We start from the raw sequence: 24,112 nt of genomic DNA on the forward strand, positions 1-24,112 counted from the left end.
GCTGGCAGTCAGCACAGAGCCCGACGCGGGGCTCGAACCCACGAACCGCGAGATCATGACCTAAGCGAAAGTCGGACGCTTAACCGACTAAGCCACCCAGGCGCCCCACATGTCAGCAATTTCAAAGAGAGACTGCAGCTGCAGATGTATATACCATAATTTATATACAGGATGATCATAACTGAATCCATGGGAGTGGGGAAGATTTCCAGTGGATCAAATAGAAGAAAGAAGAGAGTTCAGATGTATCTGAAGACTGGGACAAGGAAGTAGAGGGAAATACAGAGAAAGAGTAGTTAGAGAGATGGAAGATCAAAACATTGAGTCATCATGGGACTGAAGGGCTTCAAGTAAAAAAGCACTGACAACAGGGTTAAATGCTTTAGAGCAGTGGAAGATGAAAATATTTTTGGAGCTGATCATGAGAAAGCAATTAATTATGAGTTACTCTGAGAGACAGAGATGAGTGCAGATGTAGGAAGAAGAGCCAGACTTCAGAGAAAAAAGGAAGTGGAAGCAGTGGGTTCATAAAATGTAGAGATGAGAGAAAGGAGAGACATAAAATGGTAACTTGAGCCAGTGTCTTGGCATGGATTTTTAAAATAATTTTTAAGTTAAACATATCAATGAAAGAAAGTAGAGAAAGATGCTATTTTTTTAAAAAAAATTTTAAGTTTATTTATTTATTTTGAGAGAAAGACAGAGAAAGCAAGCAAGGGAGGGGCAGAGAGAAAGGGAGAGAGAGAATTCCAAGCAGACTCCGCACTGTCAGCACAGAGCCCGATGTGTGGCCCGAACTCACAAACCAAAAGTTCATGACCTGAGCTGAAACCAAGAGTCAGATGCTTAACCAACTGAGCCACCCAGTTGCCCAAAAAGATGCTATTTAGTTGGTATATTTAATAAGATTTTAGAGAGAAGTGGCTTAAGAAACATCTTTTAACACAGAAATTCAGAAACAAAAAGTAATAAAAAGTGAAACACTTAAAGCTGCAATTCTTAGTGAAGTAGAGGAGGGGAGGGTGATTTGCACAGAGTGTCCAGGGTAAATACATCATCTCCCAGATTCCGATTTATTTTCCTATGGGCATGCCTCCACTTTGAGGATCCCTGACTTAAAGCAAACTAGATGAGCAAGTGGAAAATTTGCATAGCTATTTTTTATTCAAAGAAGAAGACCAAATAACTTAAATATAAACATAACTTTGGATGAAGAAACGTTTACTTACTCTGAGTTTAATGTTTTTTTGTTATATAAAATTATCCAACAATAGCTGTACTGGAATGATAATGCCATCAACCTCATAATAATATTGTCGGATGCCTTCTCACAATTCAATTCTTTTAGGTCCTACCAGAAAATAAATAAAATAAAAAGCTTCACTAGGTTAAACAGCTGTTTGAAATTATTGTCACAATATTTCAAGAATCTATTATATATAAATTATAACTTGAGAAGAAACATAAGTATGGGCTACCATTTTATGGAAAAATTAAAATCACATTGGAAGTAGTAGGGGGAAACTATGTAATAGATGTCAAACAGTGAATGATAGCTTCAGCAAGGACAACTCATGAATCTCCCAAAGTTCTATATAGGAAGAAAGCAGCCTACAGCATGCCCCTATTCAGGTAAAGTCCTTTATAGATCTGGCTACTCATAAGGGCAAAATAAAATACATTTAAAATCCCACGGGATAATTTGCACTGAATGCTTATTATTTAAGGAAGAAAGCAGTCAATGGACTTCCAGGAATTGCTCTCCAATTCTCTTTTTTCTTTAACACAATTAACTTTTTATAGAGTGAATGACTCAGGAAATGTCTTACTCTAACAATAAATTATGTAACTCTGAATTAAAAGTTTTCCCAAACAGTATTTCCCCTAAATATTGTTTTTAAAAACTTTAAATATGTAAGACATGGTATCTCTTAAGAACCCCTCTAATAGAGCTTGATGTTTCCATCACATAATTCTTATACTGTTAAGATTTGCTCATCAAATCAGACATCGATGTTACCATATTCTTTGCCATTAATTTATATCCATACCATCAAACTTGGTTTCTGCTCCCCACTCCCACCCTACTGAATTAATTTCTTTGTAATCTGTACTCCAATCAAGCAAACATATCAAGGAGATTCAGTCAAGAATTTGTAAATCTTAAATCCCAAACTATAGGGATTTCTTAAAGAGAATTCTTTTTTTTTCCTTTTATTAAAATCAGCTTACTTATCGGTAATCCCCACTTACCTTAGAGGAAATCTCATATTAATAACAATAGATTAATATACTACCACCTCTTAAGAAACATAGTAGCTAGGATTTGGTTTTTAAGGTTTTCAACACTGTGATTATTCTATAAATATATTTTAAAATAGGTCAATATATAACATTAAAGATTCCATATTTGCTCTGTCCTCTTAAAGTATGTTACAAGTTATAAGGCATTGAAGAAGTTTGGTAATAGTTATTTTGCATAGTGATGATTTTAGTACTTGTGGTCCATTTGCAAAGTTTTGGAAGAAATCACTAATATTATAGTTAAGCTCTCTATAGTAGAGCTAATAATAAATTACACAGATATTTGATTTATATTTCTTACTGTATAGTTTTACCTGCAAAATTATGGCAGTGTGTTCATCAACTGTCACCACTACATAACACTCTGTACCTCCAAAGAGTTTCAGAGACTCACTGCAGCTTCTCTCCACTAGTGTGATATTATAGCTGTAAAATACCATATTTTTGGGTAAGATTATGAAATGACTAAGAAAAATTCTTTAAAAAAATTTTGTTTAATGTTCATTCAGTTTTGAGAGACAAAGATTGACCATGAGCAAGGGTGAACCAGAGAGAGAGGGGGGACACAGAATCCTCAGCAGACTCCAGGCTCTGAGCTGTCAGTGCACAGCCCAATATGGGGCTCAAACCCAGAACCCTGACATCATGACCTGAGGTGAAGTTGGCTGTCCAACCATCTGAGCCACCCAGGGATACCAGAAAAATTCTTTAAGAAAAGTTGTACTGTCCTCTTGCATATTAACTTATTTTAACTACTGCACTTTTTCTTTCATACATCAATTTATTCTACTTTATAAATTTGAGGAATGAAATTATGATTTATTCACATATATGACAAATTCATTGATATGCATTGCCTTAGGTATTTTACAAAATATCACTGCACATAATACTATTACAAATGTCTTGACCAATTTCTTCCAGCTTTTTAAATAATAATTCATGAAATCAAAACATTTTACAGTAGACTAAAACATTCTGCATTTATCAGAATTTTCTTTTTTCTTTCCTTAAAATTGGCCTGGATTTTAACCACCTTTTGTAAGCTCATAGTTTTCTGTGAATGTCCCATAACCTTAAGATTTAAAAACAAAAGCATGGAAAATAGATCTGTATTTTAAAAATTTATTTATTTATTTATTTATTTATTTATTTGTAGATCTGTGTTTTAACTAAGGTCATAGCCCAATTGTGCCTCCTTGATACATAGCCCAATGGCTAATATTCCTGTGACAACTTGTGTGCTATGATAAAGTGTTTTATATGATTTAAAAATGCTCAGTGTTGTTATGACCTCAGAACTAAAAGTCTAAAAATTTGAGAATTCATTTAGAACTTCATAGTCCTATTTCCCAGGCAGTATTTAAGGCCCTCTAAATAAAAACACCCATTTTCCATATTATCAATGACCCAAAGATATGACCATATAATTCATAGAAAAAAAAACACATAAAGTGTTCATATTTGCTGTTAACAAAAAAATGAAATTAAAATATAATTTTAAACAATAATGAAACATTTTTTTCTCCACAAGATTGATATATATTGTCAGAAAAGATAATATTCAGTAATTATGATGGTGTACTATAGGGAGAGAAAAGTGTAATTTGACATAAACTCTGGAAAACTATTCCTGTGTGATATAACTGCAGGCTTGAATCAGAGAGAAATAATAGTACCACATATATAGCATAATGGTTAGTCATTTAGAATATATATACCCTTGCTAAAGTTATGAAATCAATAACTTACTTGGATTCTAGCAACTGAAGAATTTCTGGAGTATTAATAAGTCCTTCAGATGCAAAAAACACATATGGAACCTGAATTTCCAAAAGAAAACCACCAAAACTATCCAGCAAGGTGCTTCCTAAATAAGAGAAAGTTTATAAATAGTTTTTTCATACTTCAGCTCTTTCTCTTTTTTACTAAACATGAGAATAACAAGTGTATGTTCAAGGGGCAGTATAAAAATAAAACATATTAACTGTAAAAAATCAGAATAAAGGTATGAAGAATAAAATAAAAACCATGTTATCCTATAACCTAGAACTAAAACAGAGTTAACAGAATTTACTAAAACTACTAAATGATATAGCTCAAGAGGAAAATAATAAATACCTCAGTAGATAAATGGACAAAGAACATTAACAGGCAATTTACAAAAGAATGGCTATACAAGATCAATTCACATATGAAAAGATATGGATAATCAAGACATTAATTATCTGTAATTAACTATAATATAACTATAAAATATTTTCTGCCTATAATTCTGTCAAAGATTTAAGAGAATAATAATACCTACTTACGGTAAAGATAATAGGGAAAGGATTCTCTTACACTTTCTGTACAAATAGAAATTGAGATAGCATTTCTGGAAGGATATTTGACAATATGTAAATGTGTATATACTTTTGACCCTGCAATTCATTTTACTTCTTAGAACAGTATATAAAAATATATAATAAACTACTATAAATCTTGTAATACAGTAGTGGAAAATTGAAGTGTTGTAAGTGCTTGAATAAATTAAGTTCATCTTCAAGAAACTGGAAGAAGCCTCTACCTATAAACTAGGAGGCTTATTGTTTATCTTTTCTTGGACCCATGCTTCAATTATTTAATCAATTTAACATTTAATTCTATTTACCAAAGATTCCAAAGTAACTGTATTTTTAGAATTGAATTGGATAGCTAAAACATGGAAAGAGCCTAAGTGTCCATCAATGGACGAATGGATCAAGAAGATGTGGTTTACCTATACGATGGAATACTACATGGCAATGAGAAAGAATGAAATCTGGCCATGTGTAGCAACATGGATGAACTTGAGGGTGTTATGCTGAGCGAAATAAGTCAGGCAGAGGACAAATATCATATGTTTGCACGTATAGGAAGATTGGGAGGAACTTAATGGAGGACCATGAGGGAGGAGGAGGGGAAAAATAGTTGGGGAGAGGGAGGGAGGCAAACCATGAGAGACTCTTGAATGCTGAGAACAAACTGAGGACTCATGGGTGTTGGGGGGAAGGGGGAAGATGGGTATGGAGGAGGGCACTTGTGGGGATGAGCACCAGGTGTTATATGGAAACCAACTTGACAATAAACTATCTGTAAAAAAAAAAAAAGAAAAAGAAAAAAGAAAAAAGAAAAAAAACATATTCATAATAAAAATCTAAACAATTAAAAAAAAAGAATTGAATTGGAATGTCTCAGAATTCACACTTCCTACTCAGAATTGAGGTGGACAGAAAATAATTTATGGCAAGCATTGAAAGGGATGCCTGGGACTAAAAATGTACAGGCTTTTTTTTTTTACTTAATGGATGTGAGAATTCACAATCTGAGTCATGTGAAGCATTGCTGAGAAATACAAAGGACCCAAATCATATAAAAAGTGGTTTTAGAATCTTGTCTAAGTGTGTTTGTAACTTTTTGTTGCATATTAAGTTTTCTGAATCAGTCAACATACTATAACAGAATTTTCCCCTAAAATTGCATAAAAGTATCAGATGGAATATTAGATATAATTGTAATTAAATTGGGCTAGTATAAATAAAATTTAGAAGGTAAAGAGATGAAGGCAAATATCATTAGTAAAACTTACTTTACAAATGAAGAATAAATATGAGGTAAGGAGGGAAAGAACCTGCTCAAGGCCACACCAGAATGGTGAGGTTAGATCTTGAGCTCAAGTCCTCTAATGCCATAGCGCATTCTCTCTCCATAGATCAGAAACAGAAAACAGGAAATTTCCATTCTACCACAACAACAAAAGGATTTTAGTTTACATCCTTACTCTTTAATACTGTGTCTGGAAGAACCACTTTAAAGGCTGTGTGAGGAATATTCAATTTCTTGCAGTGTTTAGTCCAACAAGAGTTTTCTACAAAATTGTATTCCACCACAAATGAGAAGTTACTCCAGGGGAAATCTGCTCCAATATATTGATTATGTACAACTACACAGGAACTTGTACTGAAGACAAAAGAAAGCCAAGAAAATGGAATTATATTTGTGTCATTATTTACTTGGAAGGCTAAAAGATGACTGTTTTGGGCTAGTTTATTCTTCTGTAGTCTGTGCCTGCTGGTCTTGGAAAGGCACTGGTGTGTTTTCTGTTGATTTGTTCTCCAGTTATGCTAAACTCATTTTATCTTTCCTTATGATGGTCATACATTTTTTAAAAAATTTTTAAGGATTTTATTTTTAAGCAATCTCTGCACCCAACATAGAGCTCAAACTCACAACCCCAAGATCAAGAGTCACATGTTCTTTTGACTGAGCCAGTCAGGAACCCTGATGGTCATACATTTATTTAAAAACCAGGTTCTAAAAAACTGTGGACTACTTCAGATCCTCAAAAGCGAGGGACTACTTCACATCCTCAAATGCAAAGGACTATTCACTGAGTCCTCTAAGAAACAGGCAAATCACCATGAGATATCAATCTCATTTTCTTACACATGTGAGGTTTTCATCTTTGAGGATCTACATAAGAGAATAGTATCTGACAACTTTGAAATGCTTTTTATTTTTCTCAGTGAGCTTTAGCAACAACAAAAGATGGAATACTTAAATATCAAAAGTTTATCTTTTCCATCTTCAAATTCCATATAATAGCACTTGCCTTAATAAAAATTCTCTACTACTATTTTCTATTTAGAGCAATCCAGATAGATAACAGACATAAGTTAAGTGCTTTTATGGGCTTCTATTAGATTTAGACCTTTTTAAATAATTTGTACCTCAATATTAGAAATAAATAATTTCTACATAAAATAGGGCAAAATAAAAACATTTTTAGACATGTCAACACTGAATTTTATTATTAGCATGCTCTCACTGAATGAATTTCTAAAGGCTATACTTCAGGAAGAAAAAGAACTCTAAAGAAAGGAAGGAGATATAAGAAACAATGCTGACCAAAAAAAACCCCCAAAACTGGTATAAACGAGGGTCTAAATGGACATTTCCTGTACTAACAATAACAAGGATAATTCTGGGATATTGAAACAAGACTGAACTAAAATTCTGGACAAAAATAACATACAATACACAAAGCAATGACCTGAATTCAAGTGTCCTAATATAATACATTTTTCAGGAAGAGGAGAGAGACATTGATTACTTTCAGGTTTTATTAAGCCTTTTGTAAAGGTTAAATTCCAGGAGAAACTGTGCTTTTCCTGTGGACTTGGTATGCTTATTACCCATAGATGAATAAATACATTTTTACCCATTTAAAACACCTTCAGATTCCAGAAAATCGTTTCTTTTGTTTTGTAAGACAGTCAGTGTTAAACCTGTTAGAAAAGAAGAGTAATACAAAAAAGGTTTCTTTCAGTGTTCTGTTTATATATAACTTTTAGGTGTTCGTATATTTCACTACCATAAAAATGAATTAAAGATCTGTAAACAAGGAAACTGCTTAAAATACAATTTGCTGGATTATTTTTCTGTCTGTGGAATCAGAAAGTTTGAAACATGGGCAATATTTCTGGTGTGTGTATATGTTTTATATATAAGCATGGAAATTCTGAACTTATTATGTAAAATAAAGTAAATCACAACCTTAATTTTAAAGTAATCAAATAAATACTTATCAATTCTGTACATTTAATTTTATTTTGTTAAAAATCATGGTTGATTTTACTTTTTCTCTAGTCAAATTTAAGTACATAATGAAACAGCAAGAGACTACATTTTAATGTCATTTTTCCTTTTTTTAAATTTACCATCTTAACTTTTTTTTTTTAGAGAAAGAGAGAGCACAAACAGGCGAGAGGGGCAGAAGGAGAGAGACAGACAGACAGACAGAAAGAGAGAGAAAGAGAGAGAATCTTAAGCAGATTCCACACCCACTGCAAACCTGACTCAGGGCTCGATCTCATGACCCTGGGATCATGACCTGATCCGAAATTAAGAGTCAGACACTCAACCAACTGAGCCATCTAGGTGCCCCCATTTTTTCCTTTCTTTTGGTTGTGTAAGAAGCAGAAGATCTATTAGATGCCACCTGCTCCTTAGATTCACTAATGTAAGCTTCTCAGCTATAACTTAAAATTCTATGTTACTAATTTTTTAACAAAATAAAATAAATTTCAAAAAATCCTGTATGCACACATACAGTTTATTTCTGGTAGACATAACTGGTTTAGGAATAGCTAATTCCAGTTAAAATAAATTTTACACTCTATTGATATATTGTCATCAGTTGTAAAAGTTCACAAAGGCATGATGTAAGAATAACAAAGTAATGTTTAATAATTTCATGTTTACTTGGCTGACAATAGTTTTGGTAGAAATAAGAAGAGGAAGGGTATTATTTCTCTTCTGTATATAAATTTATAAGGTATTATTATTTTAAAGATTTTAGTTTTAGTAAACCTCTACACTCAAGGCGGGGCTTGAACTCATAACCTTGAGATCAAGAGTCACATGCTCTACCGAGTGATCCAGCCAGGCACCCCAAGATCATATTATTTAAAATCTAATCTCGAGGGGCACCTAGGTAGCTCAGTCGGTTGAGCATCTGACTCTTGATTTTGGCTCAGGTCATGATCTCACAGTTTGTGAGACAAAGCCCTGCATCAGGCTCTGTACTGACAGCATAGAGGCTGCTTGGAATTCTCTCTCTACCCTCTTTCTTGGACCACAGGCCTCTCCCCCACTCACTCTCTCTCAAAATAAATAAACCTAAAGAAAAATAGCTCCTGATAAAGTTCTGCTTGAAAGAGCCTTCCATTCTCATATTACTATAGTAGTTCATTTTGTTAACTGCACTGCACTGATCAGCAGACATTTGTAATAGTGTACATAGTTCAGTTCAATCTTTTTCACTAGTCTCAGTCTACTACGTATATAGAGGGGCATTCATTAGCTCATTCAGTTATTCATTTTTATTAAGTTCCTTCTATATTCCAGGCATTTTTGTGGGTGCTAGGAATACAAATTAGGGCATAGTCCTTATCCTCCAGAAGCTGACATGTTAGTGAGGAAAACGGACAAGAGAATCAGTTGGTACAGTCTAGGATGGTAAGTAGTACCTTAAAAGTATACACATCATACCCTGAGATCACAAAGGAAAGCATTTAAATCAAGGCTTCCTGAACAAATGTTTCAACTGATTTTTAAAGGATGTATGGGGGGGGGGGCCTGGGTGGCTCAGTCAGTTAAGCATCCAACTTCGGCTCAGGTCATTATCTCATGGTTCATGGGTTCGAGCCCCGCGTCGGGCTCTGTGCTGAGAGCTCAGAGCCTGGAGCCTGCTTCAGATTCTATGTTTCCCTCTCTCTCTGACCCTCCCCTGCTCATGCTGTCTCTCTCTCTCAGAAATAAATTTTAAAAAGAAATAAATAAATAAAGGATGTATAGGAGTTAACTGTTAAAGAAGGGAGAAGAGCACCATTATAGCCAGAATAGGAGACATAAGGGCATGGAGAAAGGAAACAGTATGATAAATAGTTTGTTAGGGTTACAGCAAGGAAATATATTGGGAAATGGCCAAAGATGCAATTTATGGAGGGAAGAGATAATTTAAACAAAGGATGACATAATTTGAGGGTGGTATTTTATTTTATTTTTGAGACCAAAGGGCTTAGGGTGCTTGGGTGGCTCAGTTGGTTTAAGTGTCTGACTCTTGGTTTTGGCTCAGGCCATGATCTCACAGTTTTGTGAGTTCAAGCCCTGAGTCGGGCTCTGTGCTGACAGTGGGGAACCTGCTTGAGATTCTCTCTCCCACCCCTGCCCCTTTCCCTAACTCTCTATCTCTCTCTCTCTCTAAAGTAAAAATAAAAAAAAAAAAGAAGAAGAAGAAATAATGAGGGAATGAGTAGCATAGTGGGGGTTTGTGGTAGCCATTAGGTGGATAAGAATGGCAACTAAGAACATATAGAAAGGTTGTTAAGTGGTATTAAGATCCCACATAAGTTCAGAGAAGATAAGTTTGTAGTGGGACCAAACTATTTTATTTTCTCTAATAATGCTCAGAAGCTCAGGTGTAGAAACAGAAGTTACATGTCTTGATGGATTCAGAGGTGAGGTTTAAATGGAAGGTACAATAGAAGGACAAGACTGATTAAAGTTATGGGCACATCACCAAGTCTGGAAAGAGAAGAAAGTGAAACAAAAAAGGAGTTGACAGATTACAGATCTCTAAGATACTGAATATCATGAAAGAGCTAAGGTAGCTGTAGATAAAGAGCAATATATCAGAATTTAAAGTTAAGAAGTAGCACAGTTTTCCATTATTACAAGGTTGATGGTGTAGCCAAAGAGTGAATATCATTTTTGCTGTAGAGGTCAACGAAACTATAAGGTCAGAATATTGAATCATCATTCATGTTAAAGACACCTAGGATAATGGCAGGACTAGGAGTGAAAAGAATACCATGAACCAGGTGCAGAACTGTCCACAGATGATGGGGAATGTTCAGGTGGTAACTAGATGATGGCAGTTGGAACGGTAGAGAATGCTGTGGCAATATGGCATAACCTCAGAGCTAAGAGGAATAATGTTTTGGAAAGGATAAAGGAAGAAATGACCTTCTCATCCCTATGATACATACATATATATATTATATATATATATCATATATAAATATATATATATATATGAGAGAATTATCAGCTTTTTTATGAGAAGGATACAAGGGAAGCTGTATTATCTGGGGAAAGCTGGGTTTCACTTAAGACAAGGAGATGAAATTGGGGCACCTGGATGGATCAGTAGATTAAGTGTCTGACTTAAGCTCAGGTCATGATCTCACAGTTCATGAGTTCGAGCCCCATGTCAGGCTCTGTGCTGACAGCTCAGAGCTGGAGCCTGCTTTGGATTCTGCATCTCCTTTTCTCTGCTCCCTGCCCTCTCTCTCTCAAAAATGAATAAACATTAAAAAAAGACAAGGAGATGAAAAAGAAGAAGAGTTTACATATAAGCAATATGTAAACCATAGCACAAGATGGAAAGAGTTGGAAGAGGGGACAATAGTGGGTAGAAGAGTTGAAGAATGACACTAGAACAAGACAGACCTTAGATGAAATCCTCATTCCCTTATTTGCTACCTATGAGATGTGGCATGTTACATCACCTTTATGAATTTTAGTTTCTTTATTTGTAAAACTTATATAATAAAACTGGTTTATAGAGTTGTAAGTATGCAGCATATTTAGCAACTAATAGATGAAAAATAAAAAGTGTCAACTGATAATAATAAATACATACAAGACATATAACATATGCATAAGTACGTTGCAATATATTTATATGGCAGACTTAAAGTCCAGATTTATTTCAAAACTGGTTAGATCCCACTAAGTTATATACTTTTATTTATTTTTTGTTTATTATTTTGTGTATAAATAAAATAATTTATTTATTTATTTATTTATTTTTGAGTCAGAGAGAGACAGCGCAAGCAGGGGAGGGTCAGAGAGCAGGAGATACAGAATCCGAAGACAGGCTCTAGGCTCTGAGCTAGCTGTCAGCACAGAGCCTGACGTGGGGCTGGAACCCACAAACCACGAGACCATGACCTGAGCCAAAGTCAGGTGCTTAAATAGACTGAGCCACCCAGGCGCCCCTAAGTTATATACTTTTAAAGGACGAATTTTATGGTATGTTATTATGTCTTAATTTAAAAATTTAGATCACTACATTTTTGTATGTTCAACATTTGTTATCAAATGAAGCATGGTGTAAAACTCCCAACTTCCCTAAATAAATAAATAAATAAATAAATAAATAAAACTCCCTACCTTCCATTTCGTTAAGGATTTTAACGAGTAAATGTTTCTCACCATCTGAGTCCATTCTTATTATAATCAGCACCTGGTCAAAAATAAGAATTTCATATATATCTCTGAATAATTATTCTTTTCATAGCTATGCTACTATAACAAAATAACAAACTTCACCGGTTACGTCAAACCAATGACAATAAGATTACCAAGTAAATATTTGTTGTAAAAGATGTCAGTACTTAAACACAGAGGAATAAATTCTGGTAAGATCAAATATCAAAGAGGAAAATATTCTGGGTTTGGTCATTCTTAGCATTCATGTACTCCCATATAGGTGACTGTATATATAAGTTGTCTCAGCCTGCATTGTTAATGTTAAATTCGACTCAGACCTAAGTTTGAATTTGTTAGAGAAAACCAGTGCTTTGCTGCTATACTTTCCTACTTACCATCACAGCTCTTTTTTTAGCATGGGGTTGGGGGAAGGACAATAAATCAATTTCAGTTTTTAAATTTCTTACTGATTATTTTACTTTATTTTAATGACTGAGGCAAGTTACCCAAGTAATCAGAGTTGGGGATAAAGATATAGGAGGGACAAAGAGGAAAAAGAAGAAAAAGGCTACATTTACATCTGGATTCTGTGTATTTGAAACATTTTTCAGCTTGAAAACATTTAAGAAAGTATTTCCTCTTAAGTCTTTTTTTTTTTTAATGTTTATTTACCTTTGAGAGAGAGACAGAGACAGAAGGCGAGGGGAGGGAGCGTTAGAGAAGGAGACACAGAATCCAAAGCAGGCTCCAGGGTTTCAGCACAGAGCCCTATTCGGGGCTTGAACTCATGAACTGTGAGATCATAACCTGAGCTGGATACTTAACCAACTGAGCCACTGAGGCTCTTAAGTCTTTATTAATGTAACCTTCATATGCTTGACGTAATGTGGAAAAATTCCCAATATAATCCAAGGCATAAACTAAGTACTTTTTTTGTAGAATCATAGAAGATGAAGTTCTGGCTCAATATCTAAAAATAAATAATTGTAGTTCTGTTATTTGGCATATGCCCATGAACTTACAAGTACCAGATAACAGTTTTGAGATTTGGAGAGCCAATCCATAGAGAACTGTGTATAATAAAAATTTAAGTATTTTTAAATTCAAGACATATGAACAATGATGCAAATCATCCTTTCCCTGGGTCTGATTCTGTTTTGTTAACTTACTAAAGGAGAAAACTGTCAAGGGACCACATAGTCTAGACTACTTCATAAATTCGGGGTTAAATGCAAAAATTTATCTTATACCCAATTGCTTTTTAAAAATTAATTTGTTTAAATTCAAGTTAGTTAACATATCGTGTAATATTGGTTTCACAAGTGGAACCCAGTGATTCAACACTTACATATAACACCCGGTGTTCATCCCAACAAGTGCCCTCCTTAATGCCCATCACCAATCTAATTCTTACTTAAGCAGATTACCGTTATCTGCTTTATTCCAGTACTTACATTAATCTGCTGTTCACTCTGCATCCAATTTAGTATCTGACATTGCAGTTCTTGTATCTTGTAATTGGTTTCAGGTTTTTTTTCCCTAACAAACTGTACAATCTCCAGCTGTCTCCAAATGTCATCCAGATAGGAGCCTAAAATGCTTTTGTAGATCTCTTTTGCATTTGACAAATATCCTGTTAAAAATAAAAGTGGAGGAGGAGGCATATCTTTTCATTGAAAAGCTCTATTCTATTAAAAAGAAACAAGAGTCATAACATAGTTAAAATTCCCTTTAATCCTTTTCTGATTTTGGTCAAAGATATTGATTAATAAAAATCTTAAAATTGAGCAAAGCTGAAAATTATGTACCAAATGTTTCCTTTTAAGCTACCATGACATTCTCTAATATATCCCATCTTTTCCTGCCTTCTGGCTTGATCTGCACTTACATGCAAGTCTTATAGAAATGCTACACCATTTGAATTTTCTTAGTATTTTATCTATAGAATAAATAGATTGTACTTGATTTCTGGCTCTTTATGTATATGACAATCTCATTAGTCTATAAACTCTTGGGATATAATCCATTATATTTATGCATAATTTATTTGTATAACTGCAAAAACAGCAGAGCCTAAATTCGGACTCACTACCAGTTTCCATACACAGAATCCTGCGACCCATCCTTGAAAGTTCATGTTTAGTAAATTTAGATTGTATCCAGGGTTTTCTGCCTGAAAGCTCTCCTGGTAATTCCACAACACAGTCAGTTTTGTGAATTACTGAAAAGCACCTAGCATAGTAACTTATGTAGGTCAGGTGTTCAATGAATATTTGGGCAATATGTGAAATAAAATATTTTAAAATTTTGTTTATGTTCACATTTTTATATTTATGTGCATATTATAATTTTATATTAGTACAGCTTGACTGATTGGCAATTTAGACTGACCTGCGTTCTTTCTACCTTCTTTTTAAAGTTTATTTTTGAGAGAGCAAGAGAGTGGGAAAAGGGCATATAGAGAGAGAGAATCCCAAGCAGGCTCTGAGCTGTCAGCACAGAGCCCATGGCAGAGCTCGAACTTAAGAACTTTGAGATCATGACCTAAGCCAAAGTCGGACACTTAACTGACTGAGCCATGCAGGCACCCCATGTTTTTTCTACCTTCTAATCTCCAAACCTCTTGCTGATTCTCTAGACCTAACTTTCTGAATGAGAAGACTAATGTAGGACCATCCCTGTTGAAAGGCCCCTATTACCTACAGAATAAGATCTGAGCTCTTGTGTAGCTTAAAAGGCTATTCATGATTTGGCTCTTTTTTATGTCTTTAGGCTTAGTTCTTACTGCTTTCTACCTTGTTCTCTTCACTTTAACTACATGGAATTGTATGCAGCACACCCACTGGGTCATTCCAATGGATTCTTAATTCTGCCTATAATACCTTTTCATACTTTATTTACTTGGCAAACTCCTACTTACTTTAAAAATTTTTTTTAATGTTTATTTATTTTTGAGAGAGACAGAGACAGAGCATGAGGAGGGGAGGGGCAGAGAGAGAGAGGGAGACACAGAATCTAAAGCAGGATCCAAGCTCTCAGCTGTAAGGACAGAGCCTGACATGGGGCTGGAACTCACAAACTGTGAGATCATGACCTGAGCCGAAGTGGGAAGTTTAATCGACTGGGCCATCCAGGTGTCCTTTATTTTTAATAAATATTCAGCTTAAAGGTAACAGTCTCTATTCTTGTGTCATTAGTACATATCTCTACTATAGTACCCATTACACAATACTGATTTTATTTCTGGGTTAAGGCCCAGGAATGAAACTATACCTTTAATCTTGAAACTCATTACCTTGCTAGCTTGGGAGAGTTAGCAAACTGGCAGCTGGGGGGGAAATACAGAATTCTAGAAGGGAACAGGGCAAGCGGCCAGACCCCCATGGACCTTTCTTTCTCTGTCACTATGCAAAGAAAAGAAGAAAGAGGACAACCTAACTCATGCTTTGATTTTGAGAGGTTTAGAGGAGTGAGAAATCTCTCCCCTAAAATCTCTCCCCTAAAGTCCAAAGTGGCTTGGGTACTCCTTATGGCTTGGGACCTAGGGCCTAATAAGTTTGTTTGCCAACAAGAATTTTACTTTTATGGTATCCCTCAAGGTAGCCAAATGGCAATTACCAAGTTTGGTTGAGCAAAAGTATTTCTTTGAGGAGCAAGAATAATTCAGCCCACGTTCTTAATAGTCTCACTTAATCTTTGGATAGGTCGTAAAGTACATAAAGGTGAATATACTTCAAGTAATCCTCCATAAATATTATTTCTCTAATTCTAATTCTCTAATACTAGTAAGTTTGAGCAGCAGTGAGTCACAACTCCACTCTCTCATCTCAGATATTCTAGATTCTGACATTCCGCCTTATTATTATTATGTTTTAATAATCAGCCTAGCTTTTGGTAGAACTGATGACCTTTAATGAAGCTGAAAAGTATAATGAAAACAGATGACTAAATAGAAGGACATGTGATACTACACACTTATACCAGTTGCAGGTTCTGTAAACTAGGGCTAGAGTCCTGAATCCATACTTTTCTGGGGATGGAGGTAAAACAACCTGATCTAGCATCAATACCCTAGTGGTTTAATTGGAGAAGAAAGGAAAAGCAACATAAAGGCAACTGTAACACAGTTATAATACTTGACCAGATAATACCAATGCAATACTTTGCCAAATATTTTTACTCCCAGTGCTTAGAGGAAAGGGAGTACAGCTGTAACTCATTGTTGCTGAGTATTTATCAAAACCTTGGATTAGAGAAATAGTTGTCTGGGTCATAGATAAGACAAAACCTCTGGGTCATAGATCAGAGAAAAATTATTTTCACTTTATATTTTAAATAGGTTCCAGAAATTCTAAATTGTAAAACAATTCTATAAGTATACCATTACTAAAAAAAAATCTAAACAATCTTGCAAAAGGGACCTAAAGCAGTAAGTATTGAGACAGATATTTTAATGATTTTGATAGCTTAGAAATAATTTCCACGATCTTAACATTTTCCAATATATTCCAATATTTTTATTTCTCAATTCATATCCTAATTTCCGTGCAAAACTAAAAAAATGCAAAATATCTTACTAATTATAATTTGGTTACATTAGTTATATTCACCTAGCAAAAATTCAAAGCCACAACATTCAATGAGGACCTAAAATTTACATGCCAAAATATCATCTTACATTAAAAAGTAGTGCATGATAATGATTATACAATCAAATCTGCTTAAGGTCATTATGAGTCTATAATTCAGGCCTAGATTAGGGAATCCTAAACTTATTTTTCTAAGTGATAGTACTTATTACAAATGATTTCTTTCAATGAATATAGGGAGCATAAAATATACATTCTATTATAATTATGTCAAAATGTATATAGTGCTTAATGTGCAAGTGAAAGAGGAAATACAAATATTTCAATAGGAATAAAAGGGGAAATAAAAATTTCTCCCACTAACCCAATGCTGTGTCCAAGCTGCATGTTAAAAGAACATCTCTAATTGTTACCAGAAGATGTAAGAGAGCAGCATACTTGAATGTCATTTCTCTTTCATCATTCATACCTAAGCAAGCAGAAATGTATTTAAAAACATAAGATACACATCAGAATTTTGGAATATGTATTAGAATGCTTAACAATAATAATAGCTAACATTCATTATCAGGTGTTTACTATGGGCCAGGCTGTATGTAAGCTTGTTATTTCATTGAGTCTATAATAACCCTATCAGGCAAGTTTATTATGATCCTCATTTTATGGATGAGGAAATAGTCTGAACAAAGTTAAGTAACTGTCCAAGGTCGCTTTGTTTTTGTTTTTAAGTTTATTTATTTTGAGAGGGACAGAGACAGTGTGAGTGGGGGTGGGGCCGAGAGAGAGAGAGAGAGAGAGAGAGAGAGAGAGAGAGAATCCCAAGTAGGCTCTGTGCAGCCAGTGCATGACCTCACAGAACTGTGAGGTCATAATGTGAGCACAAACATAGAGTTGGATGCTTAACTGACTGAGCCACCCAGGTGCCCCTCCAAGGTCAATTTGTGAATAAATGGTGGAGCTGGCATTCAAACCCAGACAGCTAGCCTTAGTGTTCATATTCTTTTGCTTCCAAAGGGTATTCAATTATTTCTAACTTTTGGTAGGAAAAAAGGTCAGTGATTCCCAGTTATTAAACAAAAAGAAAATTCAACTCATAACTTGGCAACTGGTGAAGAGAAAGATGGGGATCATAACATAAAGTGATACCTTGCAATGGAGGTAGACACCTGGGAACATTTGTCCAAAGATATGACTCAAACAAGAGATGTATTCACAGGGGCAGGCCAATTGTCTACTTAATGTGTTCCATGTAGTTCCAGAACTTTTTGAAGATGACAGGTTGGATTTTACTATGTGCAAAAGTGAGACCAAGAAGATAGGAGTCTAGGCCCACTGCCCCAATTCAAACAGAGAAGCTCCACTTTTCCATGTTTTATACAATGGGATCTCAAGAAATATTTATTTGCACAACAGTTCTGCTAAAAATTTTCAAAACTGCTCATCTAATCAATCAGTGAAGATCAAGGTAAATATGAAGTAGTCACTGGGGCCAAGGACAACAGGAGAACCATTTATGGGTTAGTGTATCCAGCCCCTCTAAGGACTTGTGGAAACAAGTCAATCATGCCTGGCATGGATAAAAACAGGGCAAAGAAACTAGATTTGGTATCGGGTATTTTTTTCTGTCTTTAGGAAAACATTTCTTGAACATCTCTTATCATACCCATCTTCAGCTGATGGATTCTTTCATGTTTCATATGTCTGAAAATATCTTCATTTTACCTTTGCTTTTATAATATACTTTTGCCTAGTGTAGATAACTAGGGTTTTTTTCTTTCAGTATTTTAAAGATTTTTACTTCACTGTGAAGAAACGTGGATTATTTCTGACGAGAAATTATGTCATCCTTATCTTTGCTTTCCTTATGTAGCATACCTTTTCTTTTCCCTCTGGCTGCTCCTGCAATTTTCTCTTTACTACTAGTTTTGAGCAATTTGATTATAATATGCCTCGGTGTGGCTTTATTATGTTTCTTGTGCTTGGTGTTCACTGAGTTTCTTGGATCTATGGGTTTTAGTTCTTACTAAGTTTGGAAAGCTTCCAGTCATTATTTCGCAAGTATTTTTTCTCTTTACCCGCCTTTTGCCTCTTCTTTGAGAATTTTAGTTGCTATTATGTCAGGCTATCTGAAGTTGTTTCACAGCCCGCTGATGCTCTTTTCTTTCTTTTTTTAGATTCTTTTATCTACCTGTGTTTTATTTTAAATAGTTTCTAGTGCTATGTCTTCAAATTAACTAATCTTTTCTTCTGCAATATTTAATCTGCTATTAACCCCATTCAGTGCAGTTCTTCATCTCATGCATTGCAGTTGCATTTCTAGAAGCTTGATTTGTGCCCTTTTTATGTCTCTAACTTTTTGAACATATGGAACACAGAAGTTTCAGTGTCCTTCTCTAATAATGCTAACATTTTTTGTCAGTACTGAGTTTGCTTTGACTGATTATTCTCATTATGGGTTGTGTTTTCCTGTCTCTTGTTATGCCTGATAATCTTTGATTGGATGCCAGATACTGTGAATTTTATCTTGTTTGGTGCCCCATGAATTATGGGTTTCTCCAGTCTTGCTGGTGGTAGCAGTCATTATTCACTGCCCTGTGTGAATGCAGGCTACTATTCCCTCTAATCCCATCAGATGGTTTCCTTCCCCAAGCTCAAGTGGTTTCCTCACATCCACTCTTTGATCAGTACTCTGCTGAATACTCTGTGTGAAGCTCTCTGCTCTCTAATATTCTGTCCATTGACGTCTAGCTACCTTGGTCTCCCGGGACACTCAGATCTGTTTCCTCAGTGCAGATTGTCCACTCGACTCTGCCCCTGGTACCTCTTTTGTGCTATGGCCTGGAGACTCTTCCAAGGCAGTAAGCTAGGGCAATGGCAGGGCTCACCATCTCTTAGGAATCACTGTGCGTCACTGCCTGATGTCTAGGGTCTTAAAAACTGGTTTCATATATTTCGTCTTTGCCTTTTTCTCCCTCTCTTGAAATCCAATCCCTGTTATTATCTTGTCCAGATGCAAAAGTTAAGGAGTGACTTTAATTAATCTATTTTTTGACCTCCCCCAACTCCACTTTTCAGAGGGAACTAGCTGATTCAGATGTTAACAATAATGGCATTAATTTGGTTTTGCAGCAATAGAAATCTGCCAAGTATGTCAATTAGAAGCATCACTGAGAAGCAATGCCAGATGATATTCATTACCTTTTTCTCCTCACTTAGCTGACCCTCCAGTATTGGTTTATGGTTGTCATATGCTGAATTACAGTTATGCCCTCATCCGTGACTAATTTCTATACCTCTATATTCAATTTTTACTCATTTGATACAATAATCCATAACTTTATATCCTTTTAAATAATGATTTTTATTTGTACTCACCTTGCTGAATAGCATCACTTATTACTTTTTCCTGTTCCTTTAAGAGGAACCTTGTTTCATCAAAATTGACAGTGGCAAATGTCCAGTTAGCAGCAGGGAGAGTACAGAGACATACGAGTTTTTTTAAGATAGGAGTAGCTGCTGCTTCTAGGAGACAGAATGCTTGGCACTGGCTATCTGTGAAAATAAAAGCATTAAAGATAGTGATTTATAAGGATGGTATGCTTGCTCTTTTTGACAAACCAATTAAACATGTCACTTCTTAGAAAACTGAACTCCATCCAAATTGTTTTCTGAGTTAAAAATCATGAGATTGTATAGAGGCTCATTTTAGAATATTTATTATAAGTAAACTTATAACAACGCCAAGAAGACCTCTGTAGAATTAGTCTAATTTTATGACTATCTTGCTTATTAGAAAATATTTATTTGGTAACTAATGGCATGGCAAGTGTGAAGAGCCATATAATGAGAATCACATAATTTTTGTTCTCCCCTCACCAAAATTAGCTTACAACATTAAGCTGAAAAAATTTATAACAATGACAAACTGTTTCTAATTTTCACTAGAATGTCAATACTCAAAGATTTGCATTATCATCTAAAGGTCGTAAATAAAACTGAACCAAGAGAATGAAAAGACACTAAAAACTAGTGTGCTCTTTCCTTCTTGATTTTAATAATGAGCATGATGTTCTTAAGCAGGCTGTTCTTTAGGAGTCAAAGAATATTCTTCACAGCAGAGGCAAACATTTTAATCAGTATAGGAAACAACAGCTTTTTAAAAAATTTTTTTGTTTAATGTTTATTTATTTTTGAGAGGCAGAGACAGAGAGAGCATGCAAGCAGGGGAGGGACAGAGAAAGAGGAAGACAACCTCAGGCTCCAGGCTCTGAGCTGTCAGTACAGAGCCCAATGCAGAGCTCAAACCCATGGACTACAAGATCATGATCTGATCTGAAGTTGGATGCTTAACTGATTGAGCCATCCAGGTACCCCAACAATAGTAGCTTTTTTAACATCACCGTGATAGTGGGTATGAGAGAACAGAGGGAGTAAGCATCATCAGTTCATTTTTCCAGACTGGGCAGAAGAGTGTGAGCAGCTGCAGTCTGCTGTTCTCTGATGAACATAGGGAAGCAGCAGTTTAAATGAAGAAAGAAATAACAGAGTGGACTGGAGTAAGGCAATGGAAAGGGGCAGAGGTAGTGAATGGGGTGTTCCAGGCCCAGAAATAATTTGAAAGTAGGAATGGCATGATGAAACATCTGAAACAAGTGAAGAAAATTATGTGGAAAATCAGGCATTCCTAGATACTCAGGAAAGGGCTTTCAAATTCACTTAATTTGAATGCATTTTAAAAGCATATAGCATACCTGATGGCTGAATTTCAATGACATGGTCTACTTTCCTTTCCTGACTTATTTTCTCAAGGGCTTCATTAGTACAAACAATGGGACTTTCTTCTTGAAGAGTCAAGGAATGTTCTTCTTTATCTTGAAATTCTAATAAAAAATATTAATTTGCATTATTCAGGGAAACAATGTTGCTTTACTTAAAATGCTTTCATGTAATATGATCACGATTGTTAAAGTTCTTCCTTGAAACATGTCATTATTAAAGTGAACAACTTTTCAGGTCAATGGAAGTAACACAGTGCTGGGTAGGAGGCTGATTGGCCATAACAGAAAGAATCTTGGCATCGAATCACTGCTTCAGTCTCAGTTCTGACACTAGCTTCAGTGTCCTCATATGTAAAATACAGATAAATATACCTACTGTGAATATTGTTATAAGGAATAAATACCAAATACGGTTTCTGACACCTAAAAGGCAATTACGGCTCAACTTCATTTCTCTGTGACTTTCCACATACCCTTCCTTCTGCTACTAATTCTTTCCTATGTCCCAAGCCCTCCCTGTCTCCATCCTTTTTTTAATTAGGTCAATTCTTACCACTCAACAGCTCTCAGGCATTTTCTCTGAGCCTACTCTATTAGGCTGTAAGCTTCTCAAGGTCAGCAACAGTATCAGATTTATCTCTAATATGTAATTTAGTGCCTGGCATACAGTGTTCAGTAAATGTCAGTTTTCTTCCTTCTTTCTAAGTATTGTATACAATTAAAAATATATATATAACTAATTAATTTATTTATAGTTACTTATAACCAGATAGCAAAGTTATCTGTTAATAATATGATTACCAGATTTTGGAAACACAATACCACCTTGAAATATTTTAGTATATGAGCTTTAAATATATGGTGAAAATAATGGAGTAAGATATCCTAAACTAGATTATGTTATTATTTTCAAGTATACTTTTAATTAACAATAAATAATTGGAATAGCTGTGATTAAATAAAACTAATTACTAGAGTTTTTGAGGGGCCCTAATAAGTTTTAACATTTATTATTGCCTGAATTAACTATAAAATAAGGCAAAAAGTGAAATATATACCAAAACATTACCTTTGTTACTAACAAAGGCTAAGTTGGAGAAAGGAGTTTAGTTTGAGAATCAAATGGGCTGGCTACCTAAAGAGCAGAACTGCACATTAATAATATATAAGATGGTAAGACCTAAGTATGCTATAACTCTCATGCATAAATATTTTTGTACTTAATTCTTCTGAGTCACTTACATCAAACATATTCTAGAATATCTTTCTTTTTTTACCAGAAGTGAATGAAATGACCCGTACTATGACAGTTATAAGCAGTGAACGTAAAACAGTTACAACTCAAGCAGAAACTCTTTGGTAAAGTTAAAAAGAGTAATAAGAAATCAAATGGATAAAATGTTCTTAAGTATGCGTTATAATACTGAGAACTGTCAGCTAAAAGAGAAAAAATAATGGCAGAACAATCAACAGAAGTTAGAAATATTATGAATCTGTATGGCCAAGTGGTAGAAAACAAGTTTTACAACTAGTGGCTTTCTTACAAGTTCACATGCACTTTTTAATTTTTTGGGAAATACATATCTACATCTAAATCTAAATACATATCCAAATATCCACATCAATCTCCATACTCAATAAATAACATGAATGAAAGACGTTTTCTTTGGCTTTGAAAAACAATATATTCTATTTGAAAGATTTATTTCCTTACCTTCTGTAACAAATCATACATTTAGTCTTTAAAGCTATCATATTTATACCAAAATATTACTAAATTACCCACCATCGTTTTCTTTACTGACTGTGAGTTCAGTCTTCGAGGTGCAAGTTCTATGTTTATTTCGTAGCACAATAAAGTCACTCAAAAGATCCACATCATTCTTCCATTTTCTATCTTGTTTAAAAGATGATTTTTCAATTTTTGGAGAGGAAGATGATTAAATAGATGGTACTGTGCAGTTAAGTTCCAAGTAATCTTCATTTTCTTCATTTTGGCTTATTCTATAAACTAATTCTAGATCACTCTTTGGTTTTTCTTCTTTTGTTGGTCTTTTAACAGATATACAGTCGTCAGAAAAACACAGGTCTGGTACTTCTTTTGCCAGGGTTGAAATCTTTTGTGGGAGTAATAAATGATCATTTGTTGATTTCTCATTAATAAGTATAATAGGTGAGGAACAACTTTTATGCTCTAGCCATGCTGAAAACGGAAAATAAAAATATCCAAATGATTTCCATGAATAAATGAGTGTTCTGCTAGGGTAGTAGGATAAGTTTTATTTGTAGGTTCTTATTAATATAAATTGATCCTTAGAAGTACTTTGTTTCTTGCTTTGAACATCTATTTTGGCCTGAACAAAATAAATTTTTTAAAAGGACAAAAATTCTGCACCTCTTTTTATTACTACTGGAGTTAGGATACCAGGTAAAGAATTCTTGAGGGGCGCCTGGGTGGCTCAGTCAGGGAAGCGTCCAACTTTGGCTCAGATCATGATCTCACGGTTCATGGGTTTGAGCCCTGTGTCGGGCTCTGTGCTGACAGCCAGCTCAGAACCTGGAGCCTGTTTTGGATTCTGTGTCTCCCTCTCTCTCTGACCCTCCTCTACTCACACTGTCTCTTTCTCTCTCTCAGAAATA

The 24,112-nt window shown here is 34.8% G+C and overlaps 1 protein-coding gene across 1 annotated transcript in view; it reads right to left on the reverse strand.

The window, feature by feature from the left end:
- Positions 1-24,112, reverse strand: part of SHOC1 (shortage in chiasmata 1) — an 81,719-nt gene that overhangs the window by 16,043 nt on the left and 41,564 nt on the right. Inside the window, 11 exon segments of the mRNA XM_039240394.1 lie at positions 1,230-1,351; positions 2,619-2,730; positions 4,057-4,174; positions 6,107-6,285; positions 7,547-7,613; positions 12,067-12,139; positions 13,560-13,738; positions 17,059-17,163; positions 20,070-20,246; positions 21,446-21,565; positions 23,259-23,675. Of these exon segments, the coding sequence (XP_039096325.1) occupies positions 1,230-1,351; positions 2,619-2,730; positions 4,057-4,174; positions 6,107-6,285; positions 7,547-7,613; positions 12,067-12,139; positions 13,560-13,738; positions 17,059-17,163; positions 20,070-20,246; positions 21,446-21,565; positions 23,259-23,675 (1,669 nt within the window).

This window comes from Hyaena hyaena, unplaced genomic scaffold (assembly GCF_003009895.1).
Source record: "Hyaena hyaena isolate Hyena2069 unplaced genomic scaffold, ASM300989v1 scaffold_6, whole genome shotgun sequence".
Taxonomy (NCBI): Eukaryota; Metazoa; Chordata; class Mammalia; order Carnivora; family Hyaenidae; genus Hyaena; species Hyaena hyaena.